This window comes from Podarcis vaucheri (assembly GCF_965113315.1).
Source record: "Podarcis vaucheri genome assembly, chromosome: 11".
In the NCBI taxonomy this organism is placed as follows: domain Eukaryota; kingdom Metazoa; phylum Chordata; class Lepidosauria; order Squamata; family Lacertidae; genus Podarcis; species Podarcis vaucheri.
In genome coordinates this window covers 18,349,776-18,371,423 of record NC_138749.1, presented here as the reverse complement: position 1 = coordinate 18,371,423, position 21,648 = coordinate 18,349,776, and the positions used below count along the sequence as shown (strand labels likewise).

Genomic DNA, 21,648 nt, shown 5'->3' with positions numbered 1-21,648 from the left:
AATGAATTAATTTAGTTTTACAAGTAGAGTAGGTTCGCAAGTCTGTTATTTTGATAATGAAAGCTGTTACTAGTTTTATTTGTGGTTAAACAAGCACAGGATTGATATTAGTTCCATTCTCTCCCTCCCTTCTTTTCTTCTTATTTCTCATCACTTGAGGTAATGAGGGGGGAGCACAAGGGAGAATTGAGCAGCATTGGATTATGATGTTTAGAAAAATAATATACTAAATGCAATCACTGTAACAAGATCTTTGTGTGATGTTAAGTCTCTGGTGTGTAGTTCAGATGTAAATGTCTACTGATAAAGGAAGGTCACTGCAATTGTGTCCCGCTCCAGCCACATTTTTTACAGCTAGATTCACCACCAGTATGTTGTAACTGGCTCTGGCAAATATACACACACAAAAACCAGATCCTGCAAGCTGAAAGTCTGCCCACCTTAACAAATGCATTACAGGATGAATGCTGCAAAAAGTGGCTATCATCAATTACAAAGCTTTTCCCTTATCCCTTGCTCTACTCTTGAGAAGAGAAATGCAAGTTACAGTAAACAGCCCTATCCTATGTCAATCCAGTTGGGTTCAGTAGCACTTATCTCCAAGTGAGTATACACAAGATTACAACCTAAATTGTATTCCTTTTTGGTTTAAGAGAGATTTGTCACACTACAAGTTTGTTCTCTAAATATTCAGACACCACTAATCACCAACTTTGTACTAAGAATGTGACTTTATATGGAGATTATGGTTTATTTTCAAGGACTTCTAGGAGATAGGAAATTTGATTAAATATAAATACAGCACATACGCAACAGTTTTACCTTTGTCTTGCACTTCTTTTGAAAACCGTTCCCTTTCAATAGCTGATTCCCGTTCTATCCGTTCAATTTCAGCCAATGCATCCAATTCTACTTCATCATATGGCGTGATAGTTCCATGTTGTGAAACCTGTTGATGCGTCTGTACCAAAGGATTTTGAGGTTGTTTTGCAGAAACTGAAGTGTTCGGTTGTAAAACAGGCACTTGTTGTGCCTGAAGGAATGCTGTTTGTTCATGCTGCGGCAAACACTGAGCAGCATTTAATGGGCGATTAATATCCTGTGGAGTAACTGGTGTTTTAGAAGTCTGTCCTGGATACTGCACATTAAAGGAAATGTCCCCTTCTGACACGTTACTGTTTTCCAAACCAGAAAGCATATCATCCTGCTGGTCCATATCTGAAGATCTTACACGAGTAAGTCTTAACGTAAGTTTAGTAGAGTCCTTAGATGGAGAGCTAATGATATCATACATTGCAGCTTTTTCAGTCTGGTCTTTTTCATCCTTGCCTAACTTCATTTTCTTTTGTTTCTTTTGCTTTCTTTCAGGAGAATCTAATAATATGTCTGGGGGAACATCTCTAGGTGATGAGTAAGGTGGAGGCTGAGACTGAAGTATTAAAGGTGGTCTTGATCCTAGAATAATAATTCAGAAAAACTGAACAGTTATGTTGGTTCACATTTCTATGAAAGCACACAAAAATAGTCTTTATTAGTAATTTGTACTTGTACAGGTATTTGCACTTACAAAATGGCAAAAACTCAGTTTAGAGGAATATTGAGGTCTGTAATATTCACTACAACCCACCTATAATATCTGCAGTAAAAGATGCCTATAGCTCCTAGCAATTTAGCAATCCACATCTAACATGAGAGGTACCAAGAGGTAGAAACCATTTTGGGACTGTGCTCAACCAGGGCAGGGCTTCAACTATTAAAGAATGGAGTTAATCAAAATGCATCCAAGGCCATAGGGGAGAACAAAGTTTAAAGATAGCTAGCTTCTCACTAGAGTCCAGTGATCAAAGCCCAAAATAATGAGCTGTAGACAGGCAAATCGGACTGCAACTAACACACATCCATACACACATACACACATGCAGCGTCATGCAAGTTCCCTACTCTTAAGGATCTGAGAAAGGAAAATGACTCTAATAGATTAGCTGGTTTTGCCTCTTTCAGCAACTGGAACAGGCCTCTCACATGAGTCTGGCATAATTTTTACATACCAATGCATTTTCTACTTACAAACAGCTGGAAGTATTTCTTTTGCCATGTTGCCTACTGTTATTGTTTGTTAACTAACCCCCCACCCCCAAGATTGCCCAGTTATGTGAAAGATGTTGGTAAAGTCCATTTGCCATTACATCCTATACTAATTAAAAGCATTCATTTGCACTGACACACTACCCACTACCCTCCTGTGCTATCTAAAAAGTGTCTGAAGTAACACACAAAGTTTAACATCCACAATAATTTCCTCATATAAGGTTCTTCCTCTACTTAAGTACAGAGGTAGAAAAGGTGATTAAATTGTATGCCACTGCTGTATTTTCAGCTAGTGAAGCACAGTGATAGAGAATTTGTAGTAGTTCATGGTACTGCCAGCAACTGAATGCTTTAACACAGTAGCAGATAGGTCACATTCTGTGAAGTAACTAACAGAAGTCATATTCAAACTCAAATTACTTAGGTCCTCAGGTTTATGTAAGTAATGTAATAATGTTACATTTAAAATACGAGTCCACATTAAAAACATGGATCTCTGCCTCTCTGTGTGTGCTTTATTCATCTTCTTTCCCTTTGCATTTTTGCAGTTATTTACTGCCATTTTCCAGCATTTCTTCCAGCCTGTAAATTTGTGAGCCTTGATAGCATGTTTCTGCATGAGACGCAATCTATTAATAGTGATTAATCTGTAATGCCCCAAACTCTATATTCCAAAGGAATCATTTACTTCTCTAGGGCAGCACTGTTGCTGCAAAAAGGGCTTGCAGCCCCAGGGGAAAGTGTCACAGGGATTACCAACTAGCGCTGAACTTCAGGAATCACCATATACATTCTAAATTTTGCTCTACATCTTAGGGTGTGTGGTTTTTTAAGTACATCTGAGAAGGTGCACAGTTAGAACATCAGATAAACACACACTATTTAATATAACAGCACTCAAAGCACTTATATGAACTCATTCTCAGAAAGCAATTAGCTTTTTTTTAATTAGGGATCCTTACTGCTACTTTGTGATACAATAAATCCAGCAATTGAAAAAGCTGCACAGGAAGATTGAAGAATTCCTCTCCTATTATTATTATTTTTCAATGATAAGCATCAAATAAGGATGCTTTACATACAGTTATCTTTTACCAGAAAGGGAGTTGGGCTATTTGACTCAGGTTCCATCTAACTCTGAGATGTTTTGCAATATTTATTATTTAAGTTACCAGTAGAGAATTTTGCTGAATGTTGGATGGTTATAAACAGTCTTGTCTTCTGAAGAATGCTTTTGCAGATGATTGTAGGTGGGGCTTGCAGAAATTTGGATTGCGTTGATGACCAGGCATCAACTCAAACTTACAAGTATACTCTACAGAGATGCAAGAGACCCCTTTTTCAGATTTTTCACTAGGCAGCATGATCTGTCTGATAGCGTCTATGAGTGATTTATCCTTAACCAAGCACTCTCCCATGAGCAGGGACATTTTCAATTGCTTCTCTAGCCTCATGTTCATTTGCAGCCTCAATACATCCAACAACAGGTGACTCAGCTTCTTTGGTATCAGCAACTTTCAGGTTCGGGAACAATCCAAAACTTGCAAAGGCTCACTGCTCCATCAGTTTGCTTGCTAACAGATAATCCACTAGTCTGGTAGTAAATCTACATCACTTTGGTATTTATGCTTCTTTCCCCCAAAGTACTAATAAGTCTTCTCTTAAGATGATCCTGTGAGTCTCAGGATGGTGCTTCACCTCTATTAAGCAAATATTCTGTAGTCTCTATAGTTGAAATTCACCTTCACTGTGATGTTTCCTCATCCATAAAAATATGACAATATAGTACATATTTGGGGATCCTAAAAGTGTAAGTTTTGCCACTACATGAGGTATTTCCACTAATTGAAGAAACAAATCACTCCAGATGGTGCCTTCATTTTTCTTTTCCCCCTTTAGATGGGACTGGTCACAGTTGGAAGGGACTTTTCAAGCCCTCACCTAGTATCCGGAAATTAATTTACAGACTTGTATATATAGAACAATGAATACCCCATGTAACAACACACTGGAATCCAAAACATGTCAGCTTTTCTGCATGGCAATGAATGAAAGAATAAAAACTTTGTTGATTTAGTATTGAGGAGTCACTAGTCACACAAACTATTACAATATGTTTCAGTGAGTATATTGTCCAAGTACAGATGACCCCAAAACTATTATTCCATAGAGTTAAATGAGTTATTATTCTATAGTCAGTTAAATGCCTTCTCAGTTATATTAGTACAAGTACTTTTTTTAAGAACTTGGAAGTAAAGTATAACAAAATTTATTTAGTATTAATAACTAAGTGGTCCTCAGGCAAGCCAGAAACTTCTAGGGGCAATATTTAATGTCTCCAAGTAATACTAATAATAATAATAATAATAATAATAATAATAATAATAATAATAATAATAATAATTTATTACGGCCAAAGACCAGTTCAAAAGTATCCACGTAAAAATATAAGTTCATTGAAAAGGTCCATCTTCTACTTCAAAGCGTTGATTTTCTTATTCCGTGCCTAACAACTTTTTCCAAGGCAGAATGGTTTCCACCAGTCTAGAAATTCTAGAAGATCAGCAGATTTGAAGAATACAAACCTTATGGAGATTATCAATCTAGTCAACCTTGCCTCCAATTCAAGGCATACCAGTTTAAATACACTTGACGATAATATGGAGCTAGAGAACGGATCATCTCTGCAACATACATGCAGCATAACAGACACTGTAAAGATCTAATTTACAAGGTAGCGTATTATAAACTTAATGCCACTCTAGGGTTGAAACAAAATCAATAAGCATTTAAAGTTTGCTATCAGTCTTCATACACTGGTTAACCAATTCAAACTTTCCTTAAAAAGGAAACACAAGAGCGAAAGGCCCTGGTTCCAGCTCTACCCACAGAAAATTAGTCACGCATAGCAAGTGGTGCCTCAGTGAACATCCACATCCTAGTGTGTGTATAAAAATTCATTCAGCCAGTTTGAGTGAGCCTGGATGAGCCTCTGCATAACATAAACATACAGAAGTCTGTTTCAGAATTTTCCCTGGATCAGGACAAACGGAAACATTCTTAAAGTCAAAAAATTGGTTTGTTGGCATCAACACTTTTACTTTTCAAGAATGATCAGGAATAGATCTAATTTCTGAAATAGAAATTACTTACCAGTAACGAATTATTAAAACAGAACAGAAGTACAGTGGTACCTCGTGTTACGTACTTAATCCGTTCCGGAGGTCCATTCGTAACAGGAAACCGCTTGTAACATGAGGCGGGCTTTCTCTAATGGCGCCTCCCACTGCTGTCGTGCCGCCGGAGCGCAACTTCCACTCACAGCCCGGGGCAAAGGTCACAACAAGGGGCACTTACTTCCAGGTTAGCAGAGTACATAACCTGCAGCATTTGTAAGGGGGACGGTACGTAACACAAGGTACCACTATATTGTTGAAAGAGCCAACCAGGCGTGGATGAATGAATACACACACACACACACACACACACACACACACACACAAACACACACACACTAATGTTTTAGGGGTAAGAACAAGCCTGCCATTTTTAAAAATAATGGTATTAAAGGCATGTCTTTGGTCTAATACAGTGCAACAAAAGGGTGATATAAATTTAAACTAATATTCAAGCCTTTGGTGGCAGAAAAAAGATTGTCTGCCACCTACAAGCAAAGTAGTGGTTATCCATTCCCATTAAGCTTCTTCTAATGCCAACTGTAAAATATGATCAACATATATGGCTCCTATCATGCAAGATCTGCAAATATGTTAGGACAAATGCTAACCATTTGATTAGCTTGTGATTATTTAGGCTTTGTTTCTTCATCTAGTGTCCACCTATTCTTGGATGTCAAATAGCAGGACATTTAATGCTGGAACTTGGTATCAAATCACAACTATTCCATTTTTCAACCACTTCTCAGGAAGTATCAGTTAAACAAACTAAGGCAAAGAACATACTTTTTAAAAGCATGGAATAAACATGCACCATTTAATAATGGGAATCGAAGGGAATGGTAGGCATCACAAAGGGTGCAGATAATGGAGACAACTTGCATCTGGTGCTTGTATCTGCCTCTCCACAACCCCATGACACGGTTGGGTGCTCATCCACTGTGCTCAATAGCTAAGTGGTGCTGTTGCTAAATTCTAGGTTAATGAATAATAAGACCATGCTCACACATGATCTAATTGTTGATAAAGGTGCTGACCAGGGTGTGCATTACCAAGAAAAAAGAATATAAGAAGAGCCTGCTGGATCAGTTAAATGACCTATCTAGTCCAGCATTCTGTTCTCAGTGGCCAATCAGATGCCTGTGGGAAACCAACAAGCAGGACCCAAGCACAAGAGCACCATTCCCTCCTGTGGTTTCCAAAAACTAGTATTCATAACCATTACTGATGGCACTAGCCATCATAGCTAGTAGCCATTGAAAGCTCTACTGACTCCCTCTCCTGAAATTGTCAAATCCTCTTTTAAAGCCACCCAAGATGATACCCATCACTGCCTCCTGTAGGAGTTAATTCCTTAGTTTAATGGTGCAATATGTAAAGAAGTACTCTTTTTACGTTTCCTGAATCTTCCACCATTCAGCTTCTTTGTATGTCTACAAGTTCTAGTGTTATGAGAGAGGGAGAAAAACTTTCCTCTATCCAATTTCTCCATGCCATGCCTAATTTTATAAACTTCTATCATGTAACCACTTAGTCGCGTTTTCTGCAAACTATGAAGTCCCAAAACTTGCAACCTTTCCTTATAGAGGATTTGCTCTATTCCCTTGATCATTTTGGTTGCCCTTTTCTGAATATTTTCCAACTCCACAAAATCCTTTTCGCAATAAGGTGTGAGCAGGAAAGAAGGGTGAGCTATATCTTTCCCAGTTCTGTCCCACTGTGTACTCAGTGCCTCACCAACCCAGGCTAGAGAGATGGGATTACTGTGGTTCACCAAAGTTCATTCTCCTTCATCAGGAAATCTCTATACCCCAGGGCTGGACCAGACGGTCTGCATCTGACTCTGGGACTTAGGGACACATTAGGCATGTTGTTGTTGTACCACCCACCAAGCTGCAATGACTGAGCAAGTCTTGAGCGTGGTGTTGTAGGAATCCCAGAAAATAATTCTGGGTGATTTCAGCAACCATGTCAAGCCTGCAGCTGGAGCAGCTCACAATTTCATGGCCTCCATGACAGCTGTCTCGGATACCCTTTACTTTGTCTTTGCTCCAAGTGGGGAGAGGGGTGGTGTAGAGTGGGTGTCTCTGTGACTCTGTTGTCATGGTCAGACCACTTCCTAGTGAAGATTAGACTTCCTAGTGAAGCTAGCAGTATCCCCACTGCAAGGGTGGGGGAGCGATTAAGATAGTCTGCCCTTTGAGACTTAGGGATCCTGATGGAAACTGTTTTGGTCATCCTGTATTTTGACTTCTGTTGGAAGAAAGGAGTGTGTGTGCCCACTCTCAGCTTTCAATACCACTGACCACGTTATCTTTCTGGAATGGCTGTCTGAGTCGGGGGGGGGGGTAGGTGGCATCACTGTGTAGTAGTTCCAATACGACTTGGATCATTGTTTCCAGAAGATGGTGCTTGGGGAGTGTCATCCGGTCCCATGGAGTCTTCAATATGGGGTTCCACAGAATTCAGATTAATCCCCCATGTTGTTCGACATCTGCAGGAAATCACTGAGTGGGGTCATCTCAAGTCTTGAGTACATTATCAGCAATATGCTATTGATGCACAGCTCATCTTCTTTATATCTTCAGCTGCAGCAGTGGATATGTTGGACCAATGTCTTGCCTCATTACTAGACTGGATGAGAGCCAATAAACTGAAGCTCAATCCGGAGAAGACTGAGGCACCATTAGTGAATGGCTCCCTAGACTGGTGAATGGGAGGTAACCTGTTCTGGATAAGGTTACATTCCCTCTGAAGGAGCAGGTACATAGCTTGGTGGTACTTCTGGATCCATTACTGTCACTTGAGGCTCAAGTGGTCTTGGTCATGCTGCTTCCATCAGTTTCAACAGGAGGTCCAGTTACTCCCCTATCTGGACATGGATAGTCCAACAGCGGGTAGCACTGTGGTCTGAATCACTGAGCTTCTTGGGCTTGCCGATCGGTTGGTCGGTGGTTCAAATCCGTACAATGGGGTGAGATCCAATTGCTCTGTCCCTGCTTCTGCCAACATAGCAGTTCGAAAGCACACCAGTGCAAGTAGACAAATGCCGGCTACCTTGGCTGAAAAGAAATGAGCGCTGCACCCCATAGACACCTTTGACTGGACTTCACCGTCCAGGGGTCCTTTACCTTTTACCTTTAGTCCAACTACTGTTATATATGCTCTGGTGACCTATACATTAGATTACTACCATGCATTATTTGTGGGGCTGCCTTTGAATGCAGTTTGGAAACTGCAACTGGTGCACAATTTAGCAACCAATTTGCTCACAAGTGCACAACAATCTGAGCCCATAAAACCAATCCTGACCCAACTTTACTTGCTCCCAATTAGTTTCCAGGCCCAATTTGAAGTGCTGGTTTTGGCCTATAAAGCTTTATGTGACTAAGGACCATCTTTCCCCATATGTACTGACATGGAACCTGTAATCATAATCTGAGGCCCTTCTTCAGGTACCCACCCATCCACCCTGATCCATGGGAGGTCCAGAGAGTGGAATCATGAGAATGGGCCGTCTCAGTAGTAGTTCCTCACTTGTGGAAGGCTCTCCCCAGAGAAACTCAGTTGGTGCTATCATCACATATCTTTAGGCGCCAGCCAAAAAAAAATAAAAAGGCATTTGGCTTTTAATTATCTATGGCTTTCTTGAATGGGTGGGATTTTTTTCCCCAGCTTTTGAAAAACTGACTTTCATATTTTTGGGGTTTTTTTTATTCCAGTTTTAATGTATGCATTTGTTTATATATGGTAAGTCGCTTTGAGTTAACTTGGTAAAAATTGTGTCAACGGCCCTTTGCATCTCATCATTCCACAGGGTACGGAGGTACGGAGGGCCTCAACAGATTTGGCCTTCACTAGGAGTCAAAGCCTTTAGTGTGGGAGGCCCTGTCCTGTAAAACTGCACACCTGTAGCAGTTCAAGGAGAACCATTCCCGCCTGCCTTCAGAAGTATTCTGAAAACAGTACTGTTTAGGCAGGCTGATTTTTTCTTTTTAATCAACCAGTATCTGTTGATATTTTAAATTATGCTTTATGTCTGTTTTTAAGATCGATTTCATCATATTTTGTGTGTTGTAATCTACCCTGCTATATTTTATGAAAGTGCAGATTATAAATAAAAACATAAACATTATAAACACAGAATAATTTCTTTTTAGATACTATCTAAATCTGACTGGTATTATCTAAAGCCTGCCTTCTTTGTCCAGTAATAATATCTACGGTCAGCTCAATCTGCCCCTTACTAGCACTCTTAATTCCCTCTGAAGGAGCAGGTACATTAAGAGTGTACATCTTGTCACTAAACAGGTTGAAAATAAATAGGATGAAGAACAAAACATGCTCTTGGTGTTGGATTCTCATGTTATGGAACACCCTTCTCCTTGCCTAGATTGGACGGGTGACCTTTTTATTTCGTGATACATTTAGCTGCCAAGGATAAAAGGAGCTTTATCTATCATCACAAAAATTAATTAACACTGGTAGAAGGGCAGCAATACTATGGGGGGGGATTATAGCACTATACATCAACAATAGAGATAAAGGTTTTATTTAAAACAGGCAGTACTGGAGTTCTGTAGCTTCAGAAAATATTAGAAAGCAGTCTGCCACACATTCAAACACATTAATGTACATAGAAGACATATCTTTATGATGTAAAGGAAAGAAAGAGGAGTTGCATTCAACAAAAGATGTAACCAAATATTATAAATTCTTCAGGTTGTACAGCAGCTAACTATATATCTGAGCTCAGCTAAACTATTAAGCCAACAAGTGGTCTAAACATGTTTCTTTCCCAACAATGTGACTAAAAAATTAATGGTATCATGAAGAAGAAAGTACATAATGAACATGTACTGACAAAAGGTACATGTTCTTAGTTTTTTGAAACTTCTAATTGGAATTGTTTTTTCAACTTTTTGGATTTTCAGTTTCATCAGGAATTAGTGTTGACCAAGCTTGACTAACAATTTTTGAGGGCAGGAAGTAAGGTAAAGAATCCTGATATTTATTTTTTCAGTGTCCAACTCTGTGAGGCAGGCCTGCAAAACCTGTGACCCACTAAAGCCAGACTTGCCCAACCTGGTGCCCTGCAGATGTTATAGACTAAAACTCCCATCAACTCCAACCACTGACCATGATGATTAGAGCTGATGGGAGCTGTAGTAAAAGGCATATTGGAAAAGGCTTCATTTAAAGGATTCATTTACAACTAATCCAGAACGCGGCAGCTAGACTGGTGACTGGGAGCGGCCGCAGAGACCACATAACACCGGTCTTGAAAGACCTACATTGGCTCCCAGTACGTTTCCGAGCACAATTCAAAGTGTTGGTGCTGACCTTTAAAGCCCTAAACGGCCTCGGTCCAGTATACCTGAAGGAGCGTCTCCACCCCCATCGTTCTACCCAGACACTGAGGTCCAGCACCGAGGGCCTTCTGGCGGTTCCCTCACAGTGAGAAGTCAGGTTACAGGGAACCAGGCAGAGGGCCTTCTCGGTAGTGGCGCCTTCCCTGTGGAACACCCTCCCACCAGATGTCAAAGAGAACAACAACTACCAGGCTTTTAGAAGACATCTGAAGGCAGCCCTGTTTCGGGAAGCTTTTAATGTTTGATGTATCATAGTATTTTAATATTTCTTTTGGAAGCCGCCCAGAGTGGCTGGGGAAGCCCAGCCAGATGGGCGGGGTATAAATTATTATTATTATTATTATTATTATTATTAAGTTATAGGCATCTGACCAGGTGGCCCTCCAAGCCCTTCCCATCACTGTAAAATAAAAAGAAAAGAGGGAGGGAAGGAGGGAAAACAGATGGCTTTGCAAGCTGCATTCTGCTTGATAGGCCAAAACTCTAAGCAGTATGTGTGTTATGAAAGGTATAAACAGTTATGAATCTGAAACCTGGAGGTTTTTTTATGTAGAAGGTAATCAGGAATTTCCAGAATAAATGTGCCATATTATTTATATTTTCTTAGAAATAAACTACAAACTATGATACAGTGAAACAGCCTCTCTCTTGAAACACACTTTAGCCCTCCATGTGGGCAATGTGTTGAAAGACTGTCAATTTTCAAAGTGTATCAAAAGTTATTGTTGAGTTATCCTTTCATCTAACATAGTCATGTTCTTGTTAGGAATCCACAAGTTTTCTGTCCTGAACTTTCTTTATCCTGAACTTTTGGCACAGATCTAGGTTTCTTATCTACAACAGTATCAAAGAGCCATACAGTTACCTTTAGGGGTTCCATCACTTCCAGCAGGAGAACATACGGACTGTGGTGATCTCAAGGAAAACGATGCAGTGTTCCTTACTGAAGAATCACCCTCCTAGGGATCATATTAGTGGATTATTAGAAAGGAGCAATTTTTTCAATGACTTCCAGTTTTTGCTTTTTATGAAGTTGCCACAAGAATAATTACCAGTGCAATTTCTCTATCATGCCACATATTAGCAACAGCAAGGACTTCATTTAACAGTGGTACCTCTGGTTATGAACTTAATTTGTTCCAGAGGTCTGTTCTTAACCTGAAACCGTTCTTAACCTGAGGTACCACTTTAGCTAATGGGGCCTTCCACTGCTGCCACGCCACTGGCATGCGATTTCTGTTCTCATCCTGAGGTAAAGTTCTTAACTCGGTATTACTTCCGGGTTAGCGGAGTCTGTAACCTGAAGTGTTTGTAACCCCAGGTGTTTGTAACCCAAGGTACCACTGTATATGAAAATAAAAGCATTCATCATATAGTAGTACAATCGAGCTATTAAAGTTAAGAATTATGAACAAAGCATTACTAAATTTTGTGGTTCAAATCATAGGCTAAAGAGAAAAACATTTCTTAGAAAACTTAATCTCAATTGAGAAGAAAACACTCCTCCATCTCTTTCTCCAGCTTTTTTTAAGAGCTTGGAGGAAGTAGGGGAGGAAAACTAGTACTACAAGAGGACGAGGAGGGATACTCTATTTCTCTCACATCCAGGGGAATGAAATAGCTCTGGCTCACCATCAACAGTTTAGGGCTACAGTGATGCATTCTCAAAGTAAATGCAATGTGGAGCTATTTCCCTGAGACCCTGAAAACAGTTTCACATTGCATCATGCCCTCCCTGCACCCAAAAAAGCTTTCAAAATATGTGAAACATACCAGGAAGTGTGAGGAACTAAGAATTCAACAAGTTATCACACAAGCTTAAGTATTCCTTTAAAAACCATCGATCAGCAATACTAATCTCATTTTGTAGGTTACTTGACCAAAAGTAATACAGGAATGCTTTACCATAAAATATTTGTCATTCAAGTACAGTATTAAACAAAAGCACCCAAAGGCAATGTTTCTACTGCTCTCTATCATTTTCAGTGAACTAATTTATAAAATCAGAGTGGAGACAAAGTCTGAAGTTGTGCTAAAGTTTTAACTATATGCACAAAATTTTCCATCTTTCAAAAATTAATATACAGCATAGGTACCTAACACACACACACACACACTCACTCACAATAGATGATACACACACACACACACACACACACACACATTTATTTATTTATTTTCAGAGAACAGTGCCTTAAGGTTTATAAAACATTAAAATGATTTGTTACATACTTCACTGCTTATTCTGTGCACCATTTGCAGGTAGTCTTCACTTGAGCCATGTCTAGAATTATCAGCATGGTGATTAGCTGAATTGCCTGACAACTGACTTGTAACTTTATTTTCATGTATATTCCTCATCCCAATGGGACTGGATACTGAAGCTGAAATAAGAGAAGATAAGAGTGAATGCATACGTTTAAATATTTTCTAGCATAATTTTTCAATAACAGATTTTATATTTATATTTAATCAGTGTGGTTTCTATGTTTTCTTTAACTAAAAACATATTTCAGAGATCAGATTTTGAGAACTAGTACTCCACAAATTCTAAGATTGACTAGATGAACATGGTTCCTAAACTAAATTTTGCCTAAGCTCTACACAGACTTTGACTCCAATGCACCTGTGACACATGGGAGAGTTGTGGCTTTTTTCTGTATGTCAATTCCATCTGCTTAATGGTTACTAAGGTGTTCTGCCTTGCAGTCATCCTTGGCATCCTCTTGATGTCAAGAAACTCAAGAGTGTATGACAATACAATATATAGTATTTCACTGCTTCAAAAACTTTGAAAAAGAACCCCAACCCTTAACTCTTGAGTCACAGTGAATCCCAGGAAGTCCATTCCTACGCTATTTCCCTGCTTTGGAGAGGTAATCATTAGCATTTCTACCTTTCCCTTTTGCTGTCTTCTCAGTTTCCCTGACCTTGCCATTCATTCTACCCTTCTTTGACCCAAAGCAACTCTATTTTGAGTTTCTCCACTGCACTTAGGCCTCCACTGTAGCATTCTGGATCACAAGCACTGCTCCCCACTCATTAAATGGAAAATATGAGCTTTTCCCCACTTCCATCCCTTACCCTCTCATACACATATAACTGTTTAAGCCACTTTCCTATTTTTGTAGCAAACACATATTCTATCTTCACCCAAACTGGAACTCTGTTCTTTGTTATTTCACCATATAACTGAAGTGCATGACAACATTCCATGCACATTTAAAATCTTGCATCCATTGCTGACATGTACACTTTAATGTTTGTGTGCAACATATGATCAGGAACAGCATATAAAGTACAAATTTGTATTGGAATTGTTTTGAATATTTTTTTTTAAAAAATCACCTGTTTGCAGCCTATACTTTCGTTGCACCAGCTTTTGTTTTACTATGTTTTTATATGTGTCAGAAGCCCCCCAGAAACACAGGGTATAATAATAATTATATAATAATATAATTAATATAATAATATAAAGTTACAGAATTGTAATTAAAATTGCTGTTGTTTTACTTACAATTCTGTTAATAGTAACACTGTTAAAATAAAGGTCTGACATAACTAATTTGTGTCTTCAAGCTTTAAGCTTTGGCTCATAGTTATAAAATTAATTATTCTGAAGATTAAAGTTTTCCACTTACTGCAGTTTATACAGTGGTACCTCAGGTTAAGTACTTAATTCGTTCCGGAGCTCTGTTCTTAATCTGAAACTGTTCTTAACCTGAAGCACCACTTTAGCTAATGGGGCCTCCTGCTGCTGCCATGCCGCCGAAGTACGATTTCTGCTCTCATCCTGAAGCAAAGTTCTTAACCCGAGGTACTATTTCTGGGTTAGCGGAGTCTGTAACCTGAAGCGTATGTAACTTGAAGTGTATGTAACTCGAGGTACCACTGTAACTGCAAGTTGTGTTATCACATAGGTGGAAATAAAGATTTAGAGAAAAATTAACTAACTATAACTCTCTATTTTAAAGAGAATAATTTGTGTACGCGTAATACATTCTATGAAATAAAAATAGGAGCAATTATTCCATCTTATTGTCTGTGTTGGTATTTTGTTTTAGAGTACAACCTAAAAAGAGTTTTAATGCTCAAGATTAATTCTTAGAAGCAGAATCAGTCACCAGCAGCACATTTGAATATTTTCTTCATTATCCATATGCTCACCAGTTGTAAGGTATGAATTTCTGATATAAGGAGAAGTACTTAGATTGAATAGTGTATCAGAATGTGATACAGCAACAAAAACCAACTCTGTACATATATATATTCCAAAGACACAGAGAAAATAAATACCTTGCTGTATCTGCGGGTGAGGCGTGTAACTTGGTGGGTGTGAATATGGCAAATATCCTGCAGGGCTTTGAGGAGCATATGGACTAGGCACAGGGCTGTTTTGTGGTGCCATAAATCTATTACCAGAGCTTGTTTGTGGTGGCACAAATCGACTGCAAATAAAATCCAAACAAGGCATATATGAACATCAATCATGATTTTCCTTAAATAATTTCACAGATGCTATACAATACAATAAACAGATAATACAATTCCTAGTAATTAATGGATTGTATCCACAGGTGCTCTTCCATGAGCAGAAAGCTTCTTCAACTCATGGAAGGGCCATATAGATCTCCCAGAGGAGGAAATTCTTAAGGAAAGACCAGCATTATCCCAGGGAGGAATGGTCCACGGTCTCCTCCCCTGACATGGTCTGGAGAGCTCTTCCACCCCACACCCCAAGAGTCAATGGAGGAGGGGAGGAGTCCTGTTGCACTAGTGAAAGTCTTTGTGGAGCTTCTACTGGCAGACTGGTTTGTCAAATATGCCTCCAATAATTTAGATAGAGCAAGGGGATCAGACTGTGAGAATCTAAAATTGATTTGTTTAAAGATCATTATATATTGTTCATTAAGATCTGTAATGAACCCTGTATAAAATTTTAGAAAAACAAGTCTGACTAATGAATTTATAAAGATTAAGAAATTTCCTCCTTTTCTTTGCACAAGCAAATGAAAATTGGAAAAAGAAGTGCAAGCACTATAAAATCGTGAGCACCGCTGTTGGGTAAAAGCTGCTTACAGAAAATCTCAAAACCCATGTCATAAACTGTGCTTAACTACTTTCCTTGTCCATGTATATCCTAGCAACCTTTTCTAACTGACTATACTATGTGTTTCCTAATAACTTCTCAAATTACAATTGAAGGCACTAAAAAGTTTTCCTGGCATTTTAAGTGCATTGTTTGCATAAAACCAAGACCTTAGTAAGTCAACACACCTTGCATTAAATATCAAATAATTCCTTTTATTGCCAAATATTTGGAGAACAGTCCTTGTGTATTTCATAAGTTCATTTTAATTTTTGCTGTCCAAATTACTATTTCGCAGACATTTCTTAACAGAGAATCAATTGCAATTTCGTAGATTCTATCAGAATTTCTCTTTATGTACATCCCTGCAATAATCTTGTGAACTGCTGCTTAAACCCCCATATTGCATCAATTGTTAAGGGAAAGGTTGACATGAGAACTGCCAATAAGGACGGTTGCTGGGGGGGGAGGATTACTTCAGGTGGAACTGAGACTGTTCTGAGAGGTTGGGGAGTCAGTGTCGAAAATCTGAATTCTGGATGCACACTCTACTAAATCCTACCCCTACAGCCTTGCATCATACTGTATGCCATCTTTTTATGGTTCATCGAGTTATGCGTTTTGTCTGGGGTTCAAAGTGCCTCACTTCAATATTTAGAAAAACAGTAGTCCTTACTCAAAATATTAAATAGGTTTTATATACAGGCTTAAAAAATTGTAATCCTATGTTACAAACTTCATTTACCTGGAAGGGCTATGAGAGATAGTGGTTTGCTGATAATTGGAAGATGCAGGACTACCATGCATGGAATTCTGAGACAGTTTGTACTGCGGCATCATCATTCCTTAAAACAAAACAAAAAGGTTTTAGAAGTCACATCAAAGTATCTACTTACTTGTATATTTAATCCAATGCTTTGTTTTCCAGTTGTCATAACTATTACAAAATATTTTCAACTATAGCTATTATCTAGATAAAGTATTACAAGCATCAAACACATTTGTGCATATGACAACGGTATCTGAGCAACATCTCTCCCTCTCTCTCTCTCTCTCTCTCTCTCTCTCTCTCTCTCTCACACACACACACACACACACACACTTGGCCAGCATCTCAAAATCCATTCTCAGTGGCATACATAGCCCTACAGCTTTCTGCAATTTTTCAGAGCAGTTACAGGTGCTTATCTTAATGTAGCACATATGAAATACTGGATTACTGCTGAAGATATAGAAGAAAAAGTAATATACTATACCACCCCTTTATTCTACAGGTCAGAAAAGAATAGTTCAATTCAGACAATACACACAAAATCATAATGTGCATAGTTTCGAATCCACACCATAATTTGAACTTACTAATGTATGGGCAAGTTTATAGCTGCCAATTTGCTACATCTTTTCATTTCCTCAGTACTTCCAGAGGAAATGGAGCAATGGCCAAAGCAAAAGTTTGTCGGATATTATGCTAATAATAATCACATTATTATTATTATTATTATTATTATTATTATTATTATTATTAGCAGCAGCAGCAGCACCCTGACCATCTGACTGGGTTGCTACCTTGAAACACTTGGCTCGGGATAAACCGCAAGTGGCTGTACTACTTAAAATTTACTTAGATCCAGTGGTATGCTAGGCACTGCAGAAGAACATAAAAAAGTAACTCCCCTAGGAACAGATGCACTTGTTTGAAAGTGAATGCTCTTGTGTCTAATTCATCTGAATCACAGCACATTTTCATATAATAACAGAAAACCAACTATAAGAATCTGAACTGTATCCACAATCAGTTTAGAGTATCACAATGAAAAGTAACACAGCTGCATATTATCTTGCTTAGAAATAATAAAATGAATAAAAACTCTCACCACTTTGTACCCCGTATCTGTTTTGCATGCTTTTCTCCCTGAAAACATTAGGATTCCTTGCCAGGACAGCCTGCAGCAAGACTGGTATATCTCCTTCTGGATCATCGCTGCCAAGGTTATCTTTCAGTTCTCTGGCATTGGAGATAAACAAACAGGGACTGATGAGATTTTTTTCAAAAATACAGGAAGTTACTAAACCGACAATTTGTACAAGATCATTAACACATATCCTTTTTTCTTTCCAATGGGAACCTGTTGCAACTCATGTTTCTATGTCAGAGTACATGGGCAGCACTCTGGACAGTTACAACCAGAATTACTGAGTTCTGGAAATCATTGTATTGAGTTACTTGTACACCACTGAGAGACAATTGTAATTAAGCAGTATGTAAATTGTCAAAAATAAATAATCCTTTGCTCATCGTGGTTAATGTGATGTATCAATGAATAATACTGCATGAAGAGTCACTTCTCAATCTTTGTGTAAGCTATCCTGTAAATTATGGATGGAATCTACTCAAATTTCTCTACACAACCAATTTTGTGTTGCTATCTATTATCTTGTTTTGTTTGACCAATTCCTCTGTCCAATTTATTCTGAAGCTAAATTTTAAACTTTATATTGTTCTTTTGGGCTCGATACTGGCAACTGTGTTTCTGATTAGAAAGACACTTCACCTGTCTCAATTTTGCCTGTCAATAATTGGCGTCAGAGCAACCATCTTGGCTGTCTTTAGAACTAAGCACCAGATCTGATCTATTTTATTTGAGAAGCTATGAAAAATGCCTACAGGACTTTTGATCAAGTTATTATGATTAGGCCCAGCTCAGTGTCATGGGAACACACTGTGCCAGCTGGTTACGACCTCCTCTTCAGAGCAAGCTTTAAAAAAATATGGATTATACATCTCTAAATTAAATACAGCTTTCACATGCCAAAAGCAGGTCAACGGACGGGATACTTAAGCTCACCTACACTACTGTTCTATAAGATTACTTTGCTTAAACATTTAATATATTGTCTGCACTCTATTTTCATCAGGTCAATAAGCCACACATTTATTAGGAGTTCATGTTAGGGCCACTTTTCCCCAGACCAGAACTCTTTCCTAAGTAGAAATTTTTCTCTATGAAATCTTAAGAATTGTTCAGAACTAATACGTACATTTTTATCCAGCCCTCTCCCGCATCTCTCCAAATAAATTATAATTGGGTGTAGACCCTGGTGAGATGTTTAATCTTGTCAGTACAAGGCCACTGATTAAGTGCCCTGTTCTCTAAAATAATTCTTAGTTTAAAATCCATTCAAACCACCTTCTTTGAAATTAGTTTCTACAGCACCAAATCTGAAGTTTATTGCCGGCATCCAATCCAGCACAATAATAGGTAAGTGGCCATCTGTTGCTGAAAAATATACAGCCATGTTCAATAATTACAGAAGCTTGCATACTATTAGGACAGAACAACACAGTAATATCTATAACCTGCCTCTACTATAGTTTATACTGAAACTTTTTGACATTAATTTGTGAAGTGACTTTTAATACGTACATATGATCTGTTGAAACCTGGTTGAGGCTGTGCACAAGCTGTGAAACCAGATTTTCATCTCTACAGGCCAAAAGGCAGTTCACCTCTTCTGCAATTCGTCCATTAAAGAGCAAGCTTTTTGTAGTTGTAGCAGGTAAAGGTGATGGAAGAGGAAGCTGGTTCAAAACTATTTTGAAAAGAGTATAAAAAAATTGCACTATTCCACCAATACATAAATGTTTTAGAAAGCATTTCTTCCCACCTCCCATTGCTAATTTGAGCATTGTGCAGATTGTGATTGGCAATGTGCTCAGTTACAGTGCCTACTACATCATTAGTGACAATCAGTATTTTGCCAGTGCCACAACCCATGCCATAACTGGACTAGATGCATTAATTTCAAAACTAGTTTCACTATTAAGCATCATGCATACCAGTCAAACTATCAGTTCCACCTGCACCAGTGCCCTGTTGCATAGACCTTCAAAATGAATTTGGGGAATGTTTAGGCACTCTCCTTACTTCAGTACATATATCCCTGGAATATATTTTGTTTTATATGTCCTGTCAATTTCATTTCACAAAAGCTAAATCAACAATGCTCTAAACAAGGCATTTCCTAATCCCTACTATCTTCCCACATGAAGAGCCTAGGAGTGTGCAGGTGATCACCCATCCACAAAGGGAGCCTAGTAAGGTGATGCTGCTTTCATTTCAAACCAGCACAAAGGAACCTTTAATGTCATCCTTCTGCCCAAGAGGAAGGCAGGCAGTTTAGAGATTATAGTGCAGCAGCTGCATTTCACTATGCAGGTTTCAATCTCAAAGTTTTTACTAAATTATGAATAAAGCATTCTTTAGTAGGAACCAGATTCCACAAAGGCCCTATGGTCATCTACCCAATACCCCTCCAACTTTTATCCACTGACACATAAAGAGAAACCCATAAATGCCAAAGGGCCGAGGGAGTTTAAAGAAAACTAAACCCACCCCACCACAAAAATAAATTTGCAATTCAAAATTTTGCTCCCCAAACGAGTTAATTAATGATTTGCAACAAAACTCAAGAGAGATACTTACGGTCTGTGAGACTAGCAATCCCTGCAAGAGTAGTGATGGGAACATGAGGCATATCCCCATTCATCCTGAAATGTTGGGATGGTAGTGCCTACACACAGATCTTAGTTCGGATGCCAGCTATCATTACTTCCCATCTCCCAAGCACTGGAATGAGAAAGAAATACTTATTTTGCAAAGAACCACCAAGAAGTTCCCAAGTATGTAAAAAACTAATTTTACTGAACTTTATTATTCTTACAGCAACTATGGTTAAAAAAAAAAGTAGTAGTAAGAAATCTACTGATTTCACCAACACAAGGAAAACAACTGCCATGATTTTGTAGATAGACATTACATGGATGACACCTTCTTCTAGGTAAGCAGTTTGTAAAGTCACCAGTCACCCCCCCCCCCAAAAAAAAAACCAACAACATGTGGCCAATTAAAATTTGTGTAGGTTATTCAGTTTTGTGTATTTACCTGCACAGTTGGGAAATTAGAAAAATCTAATCACACGCCTCTAGTGATCCTCTAGATTAAATAATTAACAAGTGAAAGCAGTTACTTCTTGATGAACTATTACCATAAATCAGCAAGGTAAAAAAGTTTCCTTTCACAAATTTGTTTTCTTTAATGTGCAGATAAAGTGAATTAATTGCACATCTGAAGTGTAAATGTGACTCTTAAAAAAGTACTGGAAATCACTTGGGTCAGGGAGTAATAAGTGGCTCCCTGATGTAGATACGCTTGGTCACAAACCTGGGTTTATCTATACATAGTGTGAAATAAGCCTTTAATGTCAAGCAAGTTTTAATTATACATTCTGATCATTTAACAAAACACAATACTATGAAGTTTCTTAGCCATACAGAGCACATGACAAATCGAAATAAGTGAAAGACTGGAAATAAGAGCATTTGCTTTTACATCTATAGTTAATGCCTAGCTAGTTTCACTAATCTCCACGCATCTGCAGAATGTCTTATAGAATATCAAAAGGCAACTTTTGCACAATCATCGCTGTGGAACTTACAGGGAGATACCGATCTACTGCTATTTAGAAGTTAATAAACAATAAAGCACAAAAATACATACACCATACATCACACAGGCCAGTTACTGAGTAGCAAAGGGAAGACAGATCAGATTGGGGAACTGTATATGCTGCATTTATCTATATTTTTTAACAACTGAAGATCTTAGCTAGATCAGGACGATGGTGTTATAACAAACTGTTTAGATTAACTTTCTGCAGACTACTAACAGAACAAATATAGTGTAATTTCAGAATGGGGGCTAATTAGAGAATGTTCATCTAGACAAGTCATGTTCAGTTTCATACAGTTCAGATGACTACCACATTTCAACACCCATTAGAAATGAAAATTGTTTTTTTTTAAAAAATGAAAAGGATTATGCTATGATGAAATGCAATTAAGAACAAAAGTATCCTCTGGTTA

General features: G+C 38.3%; 1 protein-coding gene across 3 annotated transcripts in view; it reads right to left on the bottom strand.

The window, feature by feature from the left end:
• NIPBL (NIPBL cohesin loading factor) overlaps positions 1-21,648 on the bottom strand; it is a 124,647-nt gene that overhangs the window by 49,583 nt on the left and 53,416 nt on the right. For 2 of the 3 annotated variants that reach the window (XM_082241724.1, XM_082241723.1), the window contains exons 2-9: positions 20,210-20,353; positions 19,151-19,316; positions 17,600-17,730; positions 16,471-16,570; positions 14,933-15,084; positions 12,869-13,020; positions 11,502-11,595; positions 823-1,455 (exon numbers count right to left, since the gene is read on the bottom strand). In XM_082241724.1, coding sequence (XP_082097850.1) covers positions 823-1,455; positions 11,502-11,595; positions 12,869-13,020; positions 14,933-15,084; positions 16,471-16,570; positions 17,600-17,730; positions 19,151-19,316; positions 20,210-20,273 — 1,492 coding nt within the window. In that variant the 5' untranslated portion in view covers positions 20,274-20,353. The remainder of the gene's footprint in view (positions 1-822; positions 1,456-11,501; positions 11,596-12,868; positions 13,021-14,932; positions 15,085-16,470; positions 16,571-17,599; positions 17,731-19,150; positions 19,317-20,209; positions 20,354-21,648) is intronic. The other variant, XM_082241725.1, reaches the window with a different exon arrangement.